This window comes from Schistocerca gregaria, chromosome 2, assembly GCF_023897955.1.
Source record: "Schistocerca gregaria isolate iqSchGreg1 chromosome 2, iqSchGreg1.2, whole genome shotgun sequence".
NCBI lineage: Eukaryota > Metazoa > Arthropoda > Insecta > Orthoptera > Acrididae > Schistocerca > Schistocerca gregaria.
In genome coordinates, this window is record NC_064921.1 from 293,390,277 (window position 1) to 293,409,658 (window position 19,382).

The 19,382-nt window shown below is 41.9% G+C and overlaps 1 protein-coding gene across 1 annotated transcript in view; it reads right to left on the reverse strand.

The window, feature by feature from the left end:
• Positions 1-19,382, reverse strand: part of LOC126336128 (peroxidase-like) — a 161,947-nt gene that overhangs the window by 53,864 nt on the left and 88,701 nt on the right. The window contains exon 6 of the mRNA XM_049999617.1: positions 14,020-14,184. Within this exon, the coding sequence (XP_049855574.1) occupies positions 14,020-14,184 (165 nt within the window). The remainder of the gene's footprint in view (positions 1-14,019; positions 14,185-19,382) is intronic.

Below are 19,382 nucleotides of genomic sequence, written 5' to 3' on the forward strand. Positions count from 1 at the left end.
GCACACAGTTTTAATCTGCCAGGAAGTTTCATATCAGCGCACACTCCGCTGCAGAGTGAAAATCTCATTCTGGAAACATCCCCCAGGCTGTGGCTAAGCCATGTCTCCACAATATCCTTTCTTTCAGAAGTGCTAGTTCTGCATGGTTCGCAGGAGAGCTTCTGTAAAGTTTGGAAGGTAGGAGACGAGGTACTGGCAGAAGTAAAGCTGTGAGTACCGGGCGTGAGTCGCGCTTCGGTAGCTCAGTTGGTAGAGCACTTGCCCGCGAAAGGCAAAGGTCCCGAGTTCGAGTCTCGGTCGGGCACACAGTTTTAATCTGCCAGGAAGTTTCATATCAGGGCACACTCCGCTGCAGAGTGAAAATCTCATTCTGGAAACATCCCCCAGGCTGTGGCAAAGCCATGTCTCCGCAATATCCTTTCTTTCAGGAGTGCTAGTTCTGCATGGTTCGCAGGAGAGCTTCTGTAAAGTTTGGAAGGTAGGAGACGAGGTACTGGCAGAAGTAAAGCTGTGAGTACTGGGCGTGAGTCGTGCTTCGGTAGCTCAGTTGGTAGAGCACTTGCCCGCGAAATGCAAAGGTCCCGAGTTCGAGTCTCGGTCGGGCACACAGTTTTAATCTGCCAGGAAGTTTCAAATTTCATACAGTAAGGTATCGTTTTTGTTACAGTGCCTACATGAACATGAGGCACTGAAGTGCTTTAGATTCGCTTTTTTTCTACTAGAAGCTCAGATGAGCTGCTTCATTGCTTGTTGTGCTTCCAAGAAAATGTTTCTAGTGTTCAGTTCTGCTGTTCGCACTTATAATTTAGAAACGCACATTCAACTGTTACACGTATCAAATTCATAAACAGTTTCCGTGTGAAGTCTCATTATTATAACCTTATGATGCCGCCCAAAGAGGTACGTCAGCAACTGTAGTCTGTCTTATGTAACAATTAGGATAATGGTAGGACCCAATTCAGCAAAGAACACACTTTCCTTTCGGGCGTCTGGGGGCGTTGTGAACTCGCATGGTGTTGAGTGTGGCCCTTCTGGACCCGTCGATTCGATATTGGCATGAACGTCGTGAGCAGGAAGCGAAACGATAAATAACAGTATTGATAGGTCACGATCTTAAATAAACCCACTGTTAAATCTTTTCTTGCCTGTGGAATGTATGTTGTGTGGTTATGCTGAAATGTTAATCACTTAATTACATATTCAAGCATATAGTACCCCTACACTTCGGCCAAAAAAAAAAAAAAAAAAAAAGAAAAAAACTACATCCAAAGTGGTACGTAGAAGAACGTTATATGTCATTACAATCTGAAAATTATACACTAGAATAAAATGTTCGGTCTGACTATTGTGTTGGGCAAAACAACAACTGAACAATGTTATTTTTGTACTGCTAGCGTGATTCGACAGGGTGTTTTACAACAATAGAGCAAAAGCTTATGGTTTTGGGACGTAACTTTCTGCCCTGCGACAGTACTTTTGCATTAGTCGAGGTTAAAAAAAAAGAGTACTGGAGGTCATGATTAACTATGAATGAAAGTATGTAACGCCGGATGCTTGTTGAACACTTTTTACTACAAAGTGAATAAGCCAGACCGACTCTGTTGCTGTCAATATTCTTGAAAGAATTATGAAGTGTAACTCAGGCTTGAAAATTATTTGGTGGAAGATCAATCCAGATGATCCAAGTGCGGTTTATGTGTGGCACTGTCTTAACGTCATTCAATGTTGGGTATGTTGTTCTCTTACTGAAAACAAAAGGTAACATCCCTGTGCCAATTATGAGCTTCGCTTTGTTGTGTAAGAGCTCCTTCCTCTATCGGCAGAGAAAAAGGACTTGTCGGATAGTTGTATAATACCTTGATGTACAATACAGCCAGTTTTATGTGAACTTACCTTCTGAATGACCAGTTCAATTTACTTTTCCTCTGTTTCAGTTTCTTTATTATCGTTTGTTGACCTATATAGAACTAGCTTTCTTTAGTTGGTATCATTTCAGTATGTAAGACAATGTATATTGTTAATACTTTCTTTATTATTTTTTTCCATTGTAACAAAAATTTAATTTTTTATTTACGACGTTATTTAAAATGTACTTTTACACGTTTGTAACGTTCTTAAATGGAAAACTACGTTGAAATTAAAATAAGTGTCTAAATATTGTAAAATATGCTACATTCGTATTGCTGTTCTATAATACTTAATGTTATTACTTGACCATACATAATAAAATGCACAAGTAACACTACCAAAAGAAAACAACAATTAATTTTTACTTCCTGAAAAATTGTGAAATTGCGTTACAAAATTTTCTTTGAGGCAGGTTTTCATTTGTAGGACCACTTCTGGTGATGTCAGAAAAGTGGTTTGCGAATCAGTTTTGTTTCTATTTGATCAGTTTTCCCACATATGATGCTGAAGTCCTCTTCGATGGCTCTTTTCAATTTCACAGAAAAAATTAAATAGCTCCATTAGAAAAATGCAAAGTTTAAGTCGCGGTTCGGCAACTATAGACGTCAAAAATTACTCGCGTATGTCATAAAATTCACCGCATTGTCCGCCATAGCTTAGCTAAAATCTCGACACGGTACGTTTACTTGCTATGGATATATTTTGTGTGGCTTTCTTAAATGTCTCATCCTTTAATTCTATATGTGATGCTAATAACACTAAAATATTTCTCATACATACGAAAAATAGGGCAGTGGCATCAAAATGGTGGATGAACTCTAATGTTTCCTGTTTAAGTTTTTCAGATTCACAAATCATGAGTAATAAATGCCTATTTTTCATTAAGAAACATTTTTCCTTCATTCATTTGGAATTGAATTATGAACAAATAACATTATAGTTTCAAGGAACAAGCAATTTTAAGTTGAAAAGGATCCATAAAAGCATTACTTCTTCCTGGTAACCAAATTATTTTACATAGTGTATCAGAAATAGTTTCACAGATTTGGGAGGTAGATTCATCACACCAAAACGAGAAAAGAAATCCACATACTCATGTATGCGACAGCCCTTCATTTTTGAGTTATTAGTAAAGGACTGTGTTGGAGATGAAATCCAATCAAATTTTAGATAACTGAGTGATATTATCGAAACAAGTGAAGCTGCTGGCACGCTCAAGGTATCCTCGATTGTAATGTGTAGCTCATTAAGCACGTTTATACATAACATTTACATGTAGATGCACAGTATGTATACACACAGAACATACTCTGAACAGACGATGAAATGAGCCTCGTAACTCTTTAATGAATTGTCTTACCTAAGGAAAGAAAGAAGTAATGCTGCTTTCAGCATAGCAACAAACCTTTTAAAATTTAAAGAACCTGCCTTCCCCGCGTTTAAATAAATTTGTGGGTAATGCAACATAAAATCTCTTGTATGTGACCAGTGACTTTCGAGAGGCGGGTCTCATGTTGTCTCGTCTTGGTGGCGAGGGGACAGGGAGAGAGGGTGAGGGAGAGGGAGAGGGGGGGAGAGAGAGAGAGAGAGAGAGAGAGTATATGAAACAAGCAAGGACAGCGTGGGAGCACATAGCACCACACCACACACGTTCGCTCCGTCGTGGACAAGGGTATCAGGATGCGCGAGGAGGTGCCCCGCTGACTCGTCCACCTCCACAGTAACTCTGTCAGCCTGGAACACGCGACTCGTTCGGCGTGTGCGCCTACCACTCACTTTTCTCTTTGAGAAAGAAGAATTCTTTGCTGCAAAGCCGGCAACGTGTCTGCCGGCCTGCTCTAGTGTGTGTGTGTGTGTGTGTGTGTGTGTGTGTGTGTGTATAAATATCTCAGATGCGCGCGCAGCTTCACTCACTAGTTCGTTGCCCTTACTTGCATGCACTTAACGCAGCGTCCATTCATTTACCTGCTACTGTTCAGCAGGCGATCGATTACAGGCACCTCACTCATTAAACAATAACAAGGCTTTCAGCCTACACGGACTTGTGAATGAAGAAAGGTTGTGCGTGTGTTACAGAGATCCTGACAGTTATCCCGAACGGCTCGAGTTGGCATATACGCTTCCAGATCTTTGTTGTTGTCATGTTGATAACGGAATAATTTATTATATTATGTAATAATATTGTTTGTTTGTTTGCCGAAATCGGTGCGGATATGTTTACTCAGTACGCGGAAAGCATAACAGGCGAGGATGTATACGGGAAAACACAACGTCGATATTTACCAGGGCGGGGGCAGGGGGGCAAGCGACAATGTACTCCTATGCGCACGCGCGCTGTGGTGAATGAATTCTCTCTTCCTCCCCCCCCCCCTCCCCCCCCCCCCCCTCCCTCTCCCACTGTCGTTCTGCTGAAAACTCGCGAGCTCCATGGAAGAGAGCTGAATTGTCAGTTGGCGCTGAGTCGTTGCACTTGCCCAGTGTATCGTACTACGACGTGAATCGTACGTTTAGCCAGTTCGGAAGATTTCTGTTGTTGCAATACATGTAACTCGAGTGGCAGTAGTGTCACATGGATATTTCCACTCTGTGCACGTCCTCGGCCACGGAGTTTCATTATACTTATAATTCCGAAATAATCAAGGAGAAACTAAACCGTTTTCTGTATTAAGAAATACTCCGTATTACATGGGTTCTATATGATGAGTCTGAAATGAGATCCTTTAAAAATAAGTAGTTATAAAATTGTGAAAAATGTTGTGTTTTGCTTTGTTTCTCGAAGTCATTTTTAAGAGATAATCTGTAAATGGCAACTGCACGAAGTCGGAGACTTCTTCCATCATCTAACTATCAGAAACAGGACGGCAGTGCATTTAAAACATCATACGAGTTGTTTCCTTATACTGATAATTAATTAACGGATTTTACGCCTGCTGATACTGACCCAAGGCGAGAGACTTACTGCGTCCGGAAAGTATCCACACGTATATCAAAGGATGTGAGAATGAAAGCAACGCCTCAATGTCCTACTGGGTGATTTTACGTAGGACTTAATACATTCCTGTGTGTTATACGTATTGTTAAGTGTCTGAACTTTGCCTCATTCCGTAAAAAATAAATAAATAAATAAAAGGGATGTGCTTTGCGTGTTTTTTTTTTTTTTTTTTTTTTTTTTTTTTTTTTTTTTTTTTTTTTTTTGCATCTGTGTACGTGCGTAGCCAATTCGTTACCTGTGTAATAGTTTTTTCTTCTTCTTTTGAATACGGAGTAAAAACCAGTACTGTAAAATGGAGTTACTTGAAACAGCAGGGTAACGTGAAAAGATATGCGGTTATTTTGTTTTGAATGTTAGCATCAGGCTGTGCATAATATAACTATTGGTTTTGTGTGTGATTCTGAGCAACCATACGAAGAGTAGTAGTTTTAGCAGGAAAATGAAGTACATGAATGAAGTTACTATCCTCTAGTAACAGCCTATGTTGTTGAAGATTTATGTTGTTGCATATTATGTTCCTTATGCTTATCAATCGCAAATAATGAAGTGAAAATACTTCCCTCGAGTACCAATAGAATCTTGAAGTAGTAGGAAACCTACCGCCTCAGGTCAATGCCAGCAGTCAGAGTATAAAACACATAAATTCATGATCAATAAAAGGAAACAATCTGTATAATATTTTAAAAGCTCGTCATCCTATTTCTTATCGACAGACGTCTGAAATAGTCCGTAATTCGGACCGTTACCATTTACATGATACGTGAGATAGGCTACAGCTGACCTCATCGTATATTTCGCATAGTGACCATATCAATAACAAATGAGATATTAAGGGGCGTTTGGGAGCCATGCAATAATTTCCTCTTGCATCATACCATAGAACGACGCATTCTAATGGCACAAGGCATACTCTGCCTAGCGTCTCATTGCTACTGCTCAAATGAACTGCGGAGTATTTAAATTTATACTTTTTTTAAAAACTGCCTGCGAAGTCGGTGCCCAGAGACATGCTTAAATTTGTAGCAGTTCTTTCAAAGGCTACTAGTTGACAAGCTGTTGGTTCCTTTAATTTTGAACACATTTACAGTTGAATGATGAGTCCGCTTGTTTCCATGGACGGGTAATGAAAATCCTATTATATATCAGGTATTACTAGGAATGAAGAGTGCTGAATAAAAAAATTCGTTCTGGGTTTATCTGTTCATCATCCCTACCGCAAAGTTTGAACTTGGTTGTCACATTCCTGCCTGCTGGGGCATTGTTTATAAATTAGTATTGCTGTGGCATAATGGCGGCAGCAGGTGGATTTGGTGGCCGTGCTCTGGATTTTAGTGCCTTTGTGGTAAGCGCTCCTCTCTAATCTTCAGATTACTAAAAATAAGTCTCCTATCAATTGCTGAGAATGATAGTTGCCAAGTTTTATCTGCTGGAACACAGAAAGCAAATAACACCTCGTTCGTAAGAGGTTTCCCAATCTGTCTTGACGTCAGGACGGATGTTTTTTATACTAAGACGCCTCTTCAGAGAAGAAAGAGTCTTTCAGATTTTTAATAGTCTCTAAAAATTGTCGTCATTTTGATGAAAAAGGTACTGTCTCTCATAATAAACATATCAGAAATCGGAATCCGTGTTAGTGCTCTCTGCGTAAGAAATTCGGCTATCATTGTCAACTTTTCTCTTTTCTTAGAGGGCTACGTAAACATCGAATAAAATTAATATAAAATTGTGGTACACCAGTGAATTAGCTGCAAAGAATAGATTCACATTCCGCAGGAAAAAGAATGTAATTTTAATGAATTGGATTTACTGTCTTTGTTAACTGGCCTCACGCGAACGCTCATGTACACGTCTCTATAGGTGGTGAGCGTGGCTTGTGTTGTAACGCGACTATCTCCTTGCAAGACACTATCCATTACGTTCACTTGATCTCCCAGGACCTTTGCCTCTCTAGCGGAATTACGGCCTCGTCGACAATCCTTAAAGTTTTTATATCTTCTTCCTGAACTTTAATTCCTTCTTTTAATTTTTCTTTGGTTACATTTACTGCCTACTCAGTGTTCAGATTGAACAACATTGGAGAATGGCTATAACCGCTCTCACTCCCTTTCTTTAACTTGTCGCATTATTTAAGTCTTAGGGTCAGCAATGCCGTGAGTGTTCCTACGTATCTCCGTAATCCAAACTGGTCTTTCGCGAGGTTGGCTTCTGCCGCTTTTTCCATTCTTATGTAAATAATTTGTGTCAGTATTTTTCAACTATCATTTATTAAAATGATAGTGCGGTTATATTTACACTTTTCTTAAAAAAATTATATTATTACATCCTTTTTGAGGATATTTCGCCTGTCTAATATATCGTGCACATCAGGTGGAATAATTTGTTAATGGCTGGATATCTCTAGGATATCAATTATGTCGAGAGAATGCCTATCTGGAAACCTTGTTTCAACTTGGGCAATTCAGTGCTCTGTCAAATTATTCTCCGGTAACATTACCCCTCTTCCCTTCTTCATTTACTTCCTCTTTTCTGTCCATAATATAGTCGTGAATTTGAAGGTGAATTCTACTCCATCACAAATTTATTAGGGGAGTATTATTTGCTTGATAGAAAAGACTTAATATCAGTGTTATTTTAAACCATTTAGCAAGATGCATTTTTTCTAGCGATTCAGTGAAATTAATTTTTTTTGGCATCGTTTTGTGATTGTGATTTAGTACTAAAAACTATAGTGGTAAGTTTACTTACCACTGCCGCTTTGTGAGCTATTGTGGATTGTCTCTATACGTGAAAAACAAAACAAGGATGTTTTGTATTTATATTTTACTATTTACTACTATTGGACAATCTTAGATTTTCGTTTACCACACAGAAAAGAAATGAGCTGATGCACGTATCAATAGAATGTACTGTAGGAACGAAGCAATGTGTTCCGATTTTATAACTGATATCAGGAGAGATATCACGACAGGCAGAAACTGACCGTTGTAGCAGTTTCTTTATAAAAATGTTCCTAGTACAGCGTACTCTCGGAAGATGACAGACACATCCAGAGGGGCTTATGAGCCTACGTACATATAGGCTTTCTAGATCTGGTTAAAACTCTGAACACAGAGTATGCAATATATCAATATTTATACCACAGAGTTGTTACTCTATAGCTCTCGATGAAGGCCGGCCGATGTGGCCAGGCGGTTCTAGGCGCTTCTGTCTGGAACCGCGCGACCGCTACAGTCGCAGGTTAGAATCCTGCCGCGGGCATTGATAAGTATGATGTCCTTACGTCAGTTAGGTTTAAGTAGTTCTAACTTCTAGGGGACTGATGACCACAGATGTTAAGTCCCATCGTGCTCAGAGCCATTTGAACCATTTTCTGAATGTAGAAAGCACCGCCAGCTCAGCGCGGAGGACATTTTGAGCCAAAGCGGCTGTAGCAGCGCTATTAACTGAACTGTAAATCCTCTTTTGTGGTGAAGTGAATGGCGCTATATGTGCTTGTAATACCCCAGTGCACAAAGTAAACAATGACTTAGAGTTTTTAATAATTTCGGCTGGAAACAGACAGCGTATAATTGTGACTTTCGTTAAGTCCGTCACTGAAATCATAGCTTTTTGTTATACTCGTAATACGGATAAAACTTCATCGCAGCTACTTCTGTGATAAGTATTATACGAGTTGCTCTAGATATAAGAGCAGTATATACGATAACCATTCAGCTTTATTGCGGGAAATATTTGGGAATTGTGGACCTTATCGAAACACAAGTGCATATTTCTGTTTACATGTTAACGTCTTAATGTCTCTGTTTGTTTTGTTTTGCAGATTATAACTTTGTCTACATTTATATAACAACCAATCTGACTTATTTAATAATAAATATAGGACGTAAATTATCTACATGGTAACTGCCTCTTAAACTAACCTTACCGCATTTCTCATGGCTCTGAGTACTATGGGACTTAACTTCGGAGGTCATCAGTCCCCTAGAACTTAGAACTACTTAAACCTAACTAACCTAAGGACAACACGTATATCCATGCCCGAGGCAGGATTCGAACCTGCGACCGTCGCGGTCGCGCGGTTCCAGACCGTAGAGCCTAGAACTGCACAGCCACCCCGGGCGGCCGCATTTCTCATGCTCATACACATTTTGCAGTGGCACATGTCTCTGCCTGGCGGTAATACTTCCTCAAAAGATATAGAATCTTTTGTCAAAAACATATTCATAATTTTTTCTGTGGCAGTGTTACAGGACGAAATACTGTGAAGGAGTTTCTTGGCCGCTTTCCATGCCATTTCCATCCAGAACCTGAAGCGGCAGCATCGATTCATACATTTGTTTTTCATTTACACAGAAAACTTTTTACGCCATTTGAAATGTGTTAAACGCTGCTTTCAATATGTATTTTCAGTCGTTGTTCGTGTAATTTTTGAGTTCGGTTAATTTACGAACTCTTTCTCGTTCATACCGTCGACTTGTAAAAGTCACGGCACATTTCACACAATATATGTTTCTGCTTAACTTGTTTTACTATTCTCCCAGTTAGATAATGCAGAGGCTATTGTTCCTAGTGTGGAATCTCATCTGCGTCTAAGCGCAAAACTGCATCGTTGCTGCTTTGTGGCTTATCGCAAGAACGCCTGTGTTCTCAGTAGTTCCTACTAACCACTCTACTAGCCGATGGGAAGCAACGTTTGGTAGCCTGTTGCGAGGATTGTCTTTAAATTTTTAACAGCATTTATTTTAAATTAGCGCAGCTTAGAACCTTGCCCTTACATCTGTAATCTACTACAATTACATCTTCGCTTTTCCTTTTCTTTTACAAGAATATGAGGAAACTTTGATCAAGTAAAAAACGTTATTTATTATAAAAATAACTTAGCAGCTGAGACTGTCTCTTTATATAAATATGAAAACCGGTTGCTGTACCAATCAGCCCATCACGGAATAGAGTGTCCTCCCCCTTAGCTGAGTGGTCAGCGCATCTGAATGCGATGCGGCAGGCCCGGGTTCTATTTCCGGCCGGGTCGGAAATTTTCTTCGCTTGGGACTAGATGTTGTCTGTCCGCATCATCATTTCGTCATCACCGATAAACAAGTCGTCCGATGTAGCGTCAACAACAAATACTTGCAAGTCGGGGGCCGAACTTCCCCACGCGGGGACACGCGGTCATCAGTGTCATACAATCATTTCATTTCATGGAATGGAATAAGCTTTAGGACGTTATTTGGTGGTCTTTATACATCGAAGAGCCAAAGAAACTGGTGTACCTGCCTAATATCGTGCAGGGCCCCCGCGAGCACGGAGAAATGGCGCAACAGGACGTGGCATTGATTGGACTAATGTTTGAAGTAATGCTGGAGGGAACTGAAACCATGAATCCTCCAGGACTGTCCGTAAATCCGGAACAGTAGCAGGGGTGGAGATATCTTGCAAGGCATCCCAGATATGCTCAATAATGTTCATGTCTGGGGAGTTTGGTGGCCAGCGGGGATGTTCAAGCTCAGAACAGTGTTGCTGGAGAACCTCTGTACCAATTCTGGACGTGTGGAGTGTCGCACTGTCCTACTGGAATTGCCCAAGTTCGTCGGAATGCACAGTCGACATGAGTGGATGCAGCTGATCAGACAGGATGTTTACGTACGTGTCACCTGTCAGAGTCGTATCTAGACGTATCAGGAGTCCCACATCAGACGTATCAGGAGTCCCACATCACTCCAGCCGCACACGTCCCCCCACTATTACAGAGCCGCCACCAGTTTTAACAGTCCCCTACTGACATGCAGGGTTCATGGCTTCATGAGAGTGTCTCCATACCCGTACACGTGCATCACCTCGATACAATTTAAAAGAGACTAGTCCGACCACGCAACATGTTTCCAGTTATCAAAAGTCAGATGTCTGTGTTGACGGGCCCAGGCGAGGCGTAAAGCTTTGTGTTGTGCAGTCATCAAGTGTACATGAGTGGGCCTTCGGCTCCGAAAGCCCGTATCGATGATGTTTCGTTGAATGGTTTGCACGCTGACACTTGTCGATGGCCCAGAATTGAAATCTGCAACTACACTCCTAGAAATTGAAATAAGAACACCGTGAATTCATTGTCCCAGGAAGGGGAAACTTTATTCACACATTCCTGGGGTCAGATACATCACATGATCACACTGACAGAACCACAGGCACATAGACACAGGCAACAGAGCATGCACAATGTCGGCACTAGTACAGTGTATATCCACCTTTCTCAGCAACGCAGGCTGCTATTCTCCCATGGAGACGATCGTAGAGATGCTGGATGTAGTCCTGTGGAACGGCTTGCCATGCCATTTCCACCTGGCGCCTCAGTTGGACCAGCGTTCGTGCTGGACGTGCAGACCGCGTGAGACGACGCTTCATCCAGTCCCAAACATGCTCAATGGGGGACAGATCCGGAGGTCTTGCTGGCCAGGGTAGTTGACTTACACCTTCTAGAGCACGCTGGGTGGCATGGGATACATGCGGACGTGCATTGTCCTGTTGGAACAGCAAGTTCCCTTGCCGGTCTAGGAATGGTAGAACGATGGGTTCGATGACGGTTTGGATGTACCGGGCACTATTCAGTGTCCCCTCGACGATCACCAGAGGTGTACGGCCAGTGTAGGAGATCGCTCCCCACACCATGATGCCGGGTGTTGGCCCTGTGTGCCTCGGTCGTATGCAGTCCTGATTGTGGCGCTCACCTGCACGGCGCCAAACACGCATACGACCATCATTGGCACCAAGGCAGAAGCGACTCTCATCGCTGAAGACGACACGTCTCCATTCGTCCCTCCATTCACGCCTGTCGCGACACCACTGGAGGTGGGCTGCACGATGTTGGGGCGTGAGCGGAAGACGGCCTAACGGTGTGCGGGACCATAGCCCAGCTTCATGGAGACGGTTGCGAATGGTCCTCGCCGATACCCCAGAAGCAACAGTGTCCCTAATTTGCTGGGAAGTGGCGGTGCGGTCCCCTACGGCACTGCGTAGGATCCTACGGTCTTGGCGTGCATCCGTGCGTCGCTGCGGTCGGGTCCCAGGTCGACGGGCACGTGCACCTTCCGCCGACCACTGGCGACAACATCGATGTACTGTGGAGACCTCACGCCCCACGTGTTGAGCAATTCGGCGGTACGTCCACCCGGCCTCCCGCATGCCCACTATACGCCCTCGCTCAAAGTCCGTCAACTGCACATACGGTTCACGTCCACGCTGTCGCGGCATGCTACCAGTGTTAAAGACTGCGATGGAGCTCCGTATGCCACGGCAAACTGGCTGACACTGACGGCGGCGGTGCACAAATGCTGCGCAGCTAGCGCCATTCGACGGCCAACACCGCGGTTCCTGGTGTGTCCGCTGTGCCGTGCGTGTGATCATTGCTTGTACAGCCCTCTCGCAGTGTCCGGAGCAAGTATGGTGGGTCTGACACACCGGTGTCAATGTGTTCTTTTTCCATTTCCAGGAGTGTATTTGCAGAAGTGTTGCACTTCTGTCACGTTGAACGATTCTCTTCAGTCGTCGTCGGACCCGTTCTTGCAGGATCTTTTTATGGCCGCAGCGATGTTGGAGATTTGATGTTTTGCCTGATTCCTGATATTCACGATACACTCGTGAAGTGGTCGTAGGGGAAAATCCACACATCGCTACGTCGGAGGTGCCGTGTCCCATCGCTGTGGTCACCAGTCCCCTAGAACTTAGAACTACTTAAACCTAACTAACCTAAAACATCACACACGTCCATGCCCGAGGCAGGATTCGAACCAGCGACCGTAGCGGTCACGCGGTTCCGTACTGAGCGCCTATTACCGCGAGACCACCGCGGCCGGCTAGTTAGTAGCATCTTTGGAAAGAACGCACACCAAGTTTCAGCCATATTGGTCTATTTCTTTGTGTTTGGAATTCGTGTGAACCAAGTAGGTCGAGTGACCGTCAAAAAATGGACGAAAAAGAGTTTCGTGTGATGATTAAACATTACTTTACGAAAGGCAAAACGCCTCAGGAGAGTAAAGAGAAGCTTGATAAACATTATGGTGACTCTGCACCTTCGGTTAGAACAGTTTATAAGTGGTTTCAGAATTTTCGGAGAGGCCGTATGGGCATAAGTGATGCTGAACGTTCTGGACGCGCTGTGGAGGCTAAGACTCCAGAAATCATTCATAAAATCCATGATATGGTGATGGATGACAGAAGAGTGAAGGTGTATGAAATTGCTAGTTCTGTGGGCATCTCGAATGAACGGGTACATAATATTTTACATAAACATTTGGACATGAGAAAGCTATCTGCAAGATGTGTTCTGTGACTGCTCTCGCTTGACCAAAAACAGAATCATGTGAAGTGTTCAAGGATGGTTTACAGCTGTTCAGGAAGAATCTGCAAGACTTTAAGTGTCGTTTCGTTACCGTGGATGAAACATGGATACATTACTATACTCCTGAGGCCAAATAACAATCTAAATAATGGTTTACCATAGGAGACTCTACACCAAAAAAGGCAAAGACCATTTCTTCGACTGGAAAGGTTATGGCGACTGTATTTAGGGATTCGCAAGGGATAACCTCATCAACTATCTGGAAAAGGGTGAAACTGCTACAGGTGTATATTATTCATCGTTATTGGACCGTTTGAAAACCGAGCTGCAAGAAAACACCGGCGATGGGACCTCAATAAAGTCCTTTTTCATGACGACAATGCACCCCAGCAGTTGTGGTCGCAAAATTATTGGAAATAGGATTCCAACTCGTTTCACATCTCCCCTGTTCTACAGACTTGGCCCCCTCGGACTATTATTTGAACCAAAATTTGAAGAAATGGCTGGTGGAACAAAGATTTTATTCAAATGAGGAGCTGATTGCAGCAAGTAATAGCTATTGGACAGTTCCTATTATTCGGAAGGGATGAACAAATTAGAACAGCGTTGGACGAAGTGTGTAAAAGGAGACTATGTCGAAAAATAAAATGGGTTTACCCCAAACACGTAAGCAGTTTTTATTTTTGCACGGACTTTTCAAACGCCGCTCGTACATTCCCATGAACGCCGTACAGAAATACAGTTGGCGGTAAGTACGCTTCCCCTAGTTAGTTGGAAGACGGTGTTTACGTACCGAGTCGGCACTCCTGTGGGACGGCGGCGCTGGAGCGGAGCACGCTCATGCAGGTCTGGCCGTGCTGGCGGTAGAAGGCGTCGTCGCGGGGCAGGCTCAGTGGCAGGCAGTTGCGGTGGCCGCGGTCCGAGCCGCAGCAGTCCGGGTCTGTCTGCGTGAACGACGCTGCCAACAAACGCCAAAAGGCTGAGTCACCGCAAACGTGAAGACATCATGTTAGGCACGATTCTGGAGGTACCCTCGTTTGACGAAATGTGGCAACACGTAAAGCACCCGGGAACGTTGTCTGACACGGTCGTTTTGGTGATCCAGGTATTATGATATACGGAGGCATACTGTGCATGGGCGTAGTGGCCTCGAAATGTTTGAACGCGGTTCACACACCAGTCAAAGTTTTTGTCACACTGTACTCCTTCCCAGCGTGTCTTCTCAGGGGTACAGTCAGGTTTGAGTGCATTTTTATGGATCATAGTAGGCAATTTCCTCTAACAGCGCAGGTGCAGGAGCTCTTTGGAACATCAGGATATTCGGGGAACGCACAGACATTTCATTCTCCCGACTTAAATGCCGTCGAGAGCGTGCGGGATGCGTTGTGCAACACGTCCAAATGCGCCAGCGACGTTTAGCAGTTGTCAACCGCGCTGTCGGCCGCAGTGGCCGAGCGGTTCTAGGCGCTACAGTCTGGAACCGCGTGACCACTACGGTCGCAGGTTCGAATCCTGGCTCGGGCATGGATGTGTGTGATGTCCTTAGGTTAGTTAGTTTTAAGTCGTTCTAAGTTCTAGGAGACTGATGACCTCAGAATTTAAGTCCCATTGTGCTCAGAGCCATTTGAACCATTTTTTTTCAACCGCGCTGATGGGAGAGTGGAACGCCTTACCACGAGAATTCCTTAACAAACTTTGCAGAGCATGCATTGCCGTCACCACACACTGTAACATTATGTGATTGCCTTATCATTTTAAATCATTCACTAATCGAGCAGTCGCTCGGCAACAGCTGCAGTTAGCAAATAATGTTGCGAGAATGTAAAAGGTGAACGACCTGTGACGTAACTTGTTTATTGTCGAAGCGCCGTCAGAGATGCATTGAGTTATTGACTTTGAAAACCGCGGCGCGAAAAACGGACAGAAGAAGAACACTTTTACACATTTTCTTTTTTTATGTACGAGATATTCTCGATGAACAGTTACTCATTCTTCTCTTGTCTCTTGTAACTTGTGTCGGACGCGCATGTCTTGCATGTCTTGCCGCCGTATTATTATCGTTAAAAATAATATTATTTTAGTGTAAAGTAAAAGTGCAATACTGCATAGCAGTAAATTTATTGTGCGACGTGTATGTGAAAACGTCAAAGGAATTATTGTCATTACGAGAAGTGCCAGTCAAAACGGCATCCATGTTAAATCTTTCATTGCAATGTAAGTTCTTCTATTAATTGCCATAAATTCAGATTTAAATGGAATTGGTGTATGGACTATTTATTTAGTGTAGAATCTATATCTCACTCCTTCATGAAGTTATTTAATTTTCTTTATGTTTCAGCCAAATAGAGAGTTCACAGTCACGAATTCTTTCGTCGAAATCGGACGTAAGTCGTATGTGGTGTAATATTTTCTCCGCGCCTCATTCTACTGGAAAATGCATGATAAAATACAGTCCCTTAGGAAATTCATGTTGAGCTATCCAAAAGTAATTATATTTTGAATAGGCATTTACTCTCCTCTGCAATGCAACTTCCGACTGATAAGACGATCCAACAAGAAACAGCTGCACACGGTCGGCGTTCGCAAAATATACTTCCAACGCTGGTTATAGCTATATGTTACAGCACAAAAGAAACATATTGTTATAATTAGTGACTACGAACGGGGACGTTTATAACGTACGTTTATGAATACATATTACGTAAACATATCGTTATAACACCTTATTAACCCAATTGAAATTTTACATTGCTGCTAAACTATCATAAATTTTAGTGCTCCAAATATTATTCATAGTCCGCCATAATGTATAGGTTATGCATTAGTTAATCGCAATTATTAAATTTCCAATGGTCTGTTACATGCCAAATTAAGAACAAAATGTCCTGTTTTATATCCTATTATGACAAGTTTGTTGCTCAAAATGTTACTGGAAAAACAGTCATAGTTTATGGTATGCATTACACAGATATTATTATTACAAATATTATCATGCTAAAAGCATTTTACACCCGAAATCGGTAGAACCTTCTGTTATTACAATACAGGGTGTACCAATAAGAATCATCCGATTTTAAAAGAAATCATAACTATTGTGTTATTTGAGATATGTGCGTGGACAATGTACTGTTAAAAAAAAAGCAAACTCTCGAGTTTAACATAGTTCCTGCTAGGTAGCAGAAGTGTGCGCCCACTTCAGTTCTAGGAAAAATGGTGTCAGGAAAACAAAAAGCGTTTTGCCTTCTACGTTTTGCGCAGGGCGAGTCAGTAACTGGTCAACGTAACTTTCGTGCTAGATATGGCGGGGAGCCTTCTACAGCACAGAGCATTAGACGATGGCATGAACAATTGTGAGAAACAGGTTGACTGTATAAAGGAATCGCCGGGCCGTCCCCAAGTGTCTGACACAGATGTCAAACGCATCCGCCATTGTTTCACTAGTCCGCATTTCACTAACCCCATTTTACAGTACCGATAGTCGTTTGGTAAAAATTATGATTCGTAACTGAAACAAATATTACGTAAATGCATAGAGGTACTTCATAGTCAGCTTTTACTTGAGAATGGTAGAATAGACGAAACTGCGATCCTAAATTAATATATCTACATCTACATGACCACTCTACAGTTCACACTAAACTGCCTGTCTCTCTTCTTCGAACCCCTTTCACACTTCTCCGTTGTCTTAAGGCGTGTCACATAGAGTGATCGAGTCGGTCATCACAAGTGAAGCGAGAGCGAATGAATGTCATTTTGTAACTTTGCTCCTGACTGTGTGATAACATAGCCCTTTTACCACATTCGTTTCTTTTATTATTTGTCAGGGCACTAATAACCTCGCCATTGAACGCCTGTAGTTTCTTAAAACAATGATGTGTTAATAGAGATTTCACCTGTCAGCTGGAATTGGTTTATATTTTCTTTTTTCTTTGAAGCTTCTTGTGTAGCTTTTTCTGCGATGAATTGCTTGCTGAACTTCTCAGTGAAGTGACCAACTGTAGTCCCTCATTATGTTGGTATTCTAGCGGCCTTGATAGCGTTTTTCCATGACTAGTTTTGGATGAATCAATAAACAGCCTCCAGTCTTCCTTTTTGTATTCAATACCAAACTCATTCATCAGACTGGGAATGTCTGAGCAGTGCACTAAATAACCTTCTTGTTGAAAAACTTGCAAAATTCTGCTCTCTCTTTCTATACATATATATGCTGGTTCCAACTGCCAATGCCGGCCGCGGTGGTCTCGCGGTTCTAGGCGCGCAGTCCGGAACCGTGCGACTGCTACGGTCGCAGGTTCGAATCCTGCCTCGGGCATGGATGTGTGTAATGTCCTTAGGTTAGTTAGGTTTAAGTAGTTCTAAGTGCTAGGGGACTGATGAACACAGCAGTTGAGTCCCATAGTGCTCAGAACCATTTGAACCAACTGCCAATAAGTTCTTTTCTTTTAATCTAGAACCAAGCAGTTCAGCTTTTTCTTTCGTTAAGCCCAGATCCCTAACCAAATCATTAAGCTCGGACTGAGTAAACAATTTGGGCTCTAGCTTTCTGTATTACAATGGAATTTATCATCATCTGGTTCATCTAAATTAGATTGTACATCAGAAAATACTTCTGTTGGAATAGAATTTAAAATCATCTGGTGGTTCAGGAACTGGCAAATCTACACCACATCCTACTGGTCAGATGGTAAACGGAAGGTTAGAGTAACTTACTACCTTCTTGTTTTTCGAATTATGACCAGTAATACCAACACTGCAAAAGTAGCAATCATCGTAATGATTTCTTGGCTCCCTCCATATCATAGGAACAGCAAATCTAAAGGCTTTTTTCTCCGTTTTGGACCATTTTCTCAGATCTTCAACACACACATAACATACCTTATGCAGCACCCAAGATTTATCTTGAACACCAAGTTTAGATCCAAAGTATGATAGCTAAACCTTTTTCACAAAGTCTGTAATGTTTCTTTGTTGTTTTTTAATCATAAATTCACCACAAATATAGCAAAAACTGTCAGCAGAGTTTTTACAACCACGATTAGACATTGTACTGAGCACATGTACAGGAAACGGGAAATTGAGGTTAGGTTGACAATAAACAAAACACTATCTGTTAACACAAAAATAGAGGCGACCCTTTTTGCCAGCAAATGTTTTTCAGCAGTGCTACCAACGTCGTCTACATTCATTACACCTCCTTTTAAAATTATTTTAACTACATGGGGGCTGTTAAATTCTTAAAAAAATTGCTTAATTTAAGAAATTTAAGTGTAAAATGTGAAGAAATGGTGGGTCATACAGTTTTTAAGTATCATACTTGTATTTCCCACCCTAAAAGAATAAGAATAAGGTATTTTCAGCCAAAAAGTTTTTCCATCGTTGGCCTGTTATTTCTCTACCGTTCCACTCTCTAGCAGCATGTGAAAAATTGGACACTTAAATCTTTCTGTACGAGCTCTGGTTTGTTTTCTTTAGTTGTGATGATCTTTTCTCCCTACATAGGCTGGCGACAATTAAATATTTTCACATGCTGAGGTGAAATATTTAATAAAAGACCTGGTGGGAAGTATCGTTTTTAAAACACTACAGAACTGCGGACGCACGTAAATATGAAAATAAGTTTATAGATTAGTCTTCTGACAAGAGATGATAAGGTGAAATACGAAAAACATGCACATAACTATCGTTGTGATTTACATAGTAAGTAGTGAACCAGACTTCATTTGGTGGAAAGTGGGCATGGTTTCGTGGTGATTCTATTCAACGAAAGTCATATTCTTCATTTTTTTAAGGTAAGGAATCTGGTAGCACACTCGAGTAGTACAAACAAAATATTTTCAAGCAACTCAGTTCGTATTTAATGTGCCCTAGAAATCGAATGGGTAGCTTTAAGAGATGAAATAGTGAAGGCAGCAGAGGATCGAATATGTAAAAATACAAGACCTAGTAGAAATCCTTGTATAACACAAGAGATATTGAATTTAATTGATGAAAGAAGAAAATGTAAAAGTTCGGCAAGTAAAGCAGTCGAAAGGTAATAAAAACGTTTAAAAAATCAAATTCACAGAAAGTGTAAAATGGCTAAGCAGGAAGGGCTGAAGAACAAATGTAAAGATTTAGAAACATATTTCACTCGGAGAACGGTAGGTACCGCCTACA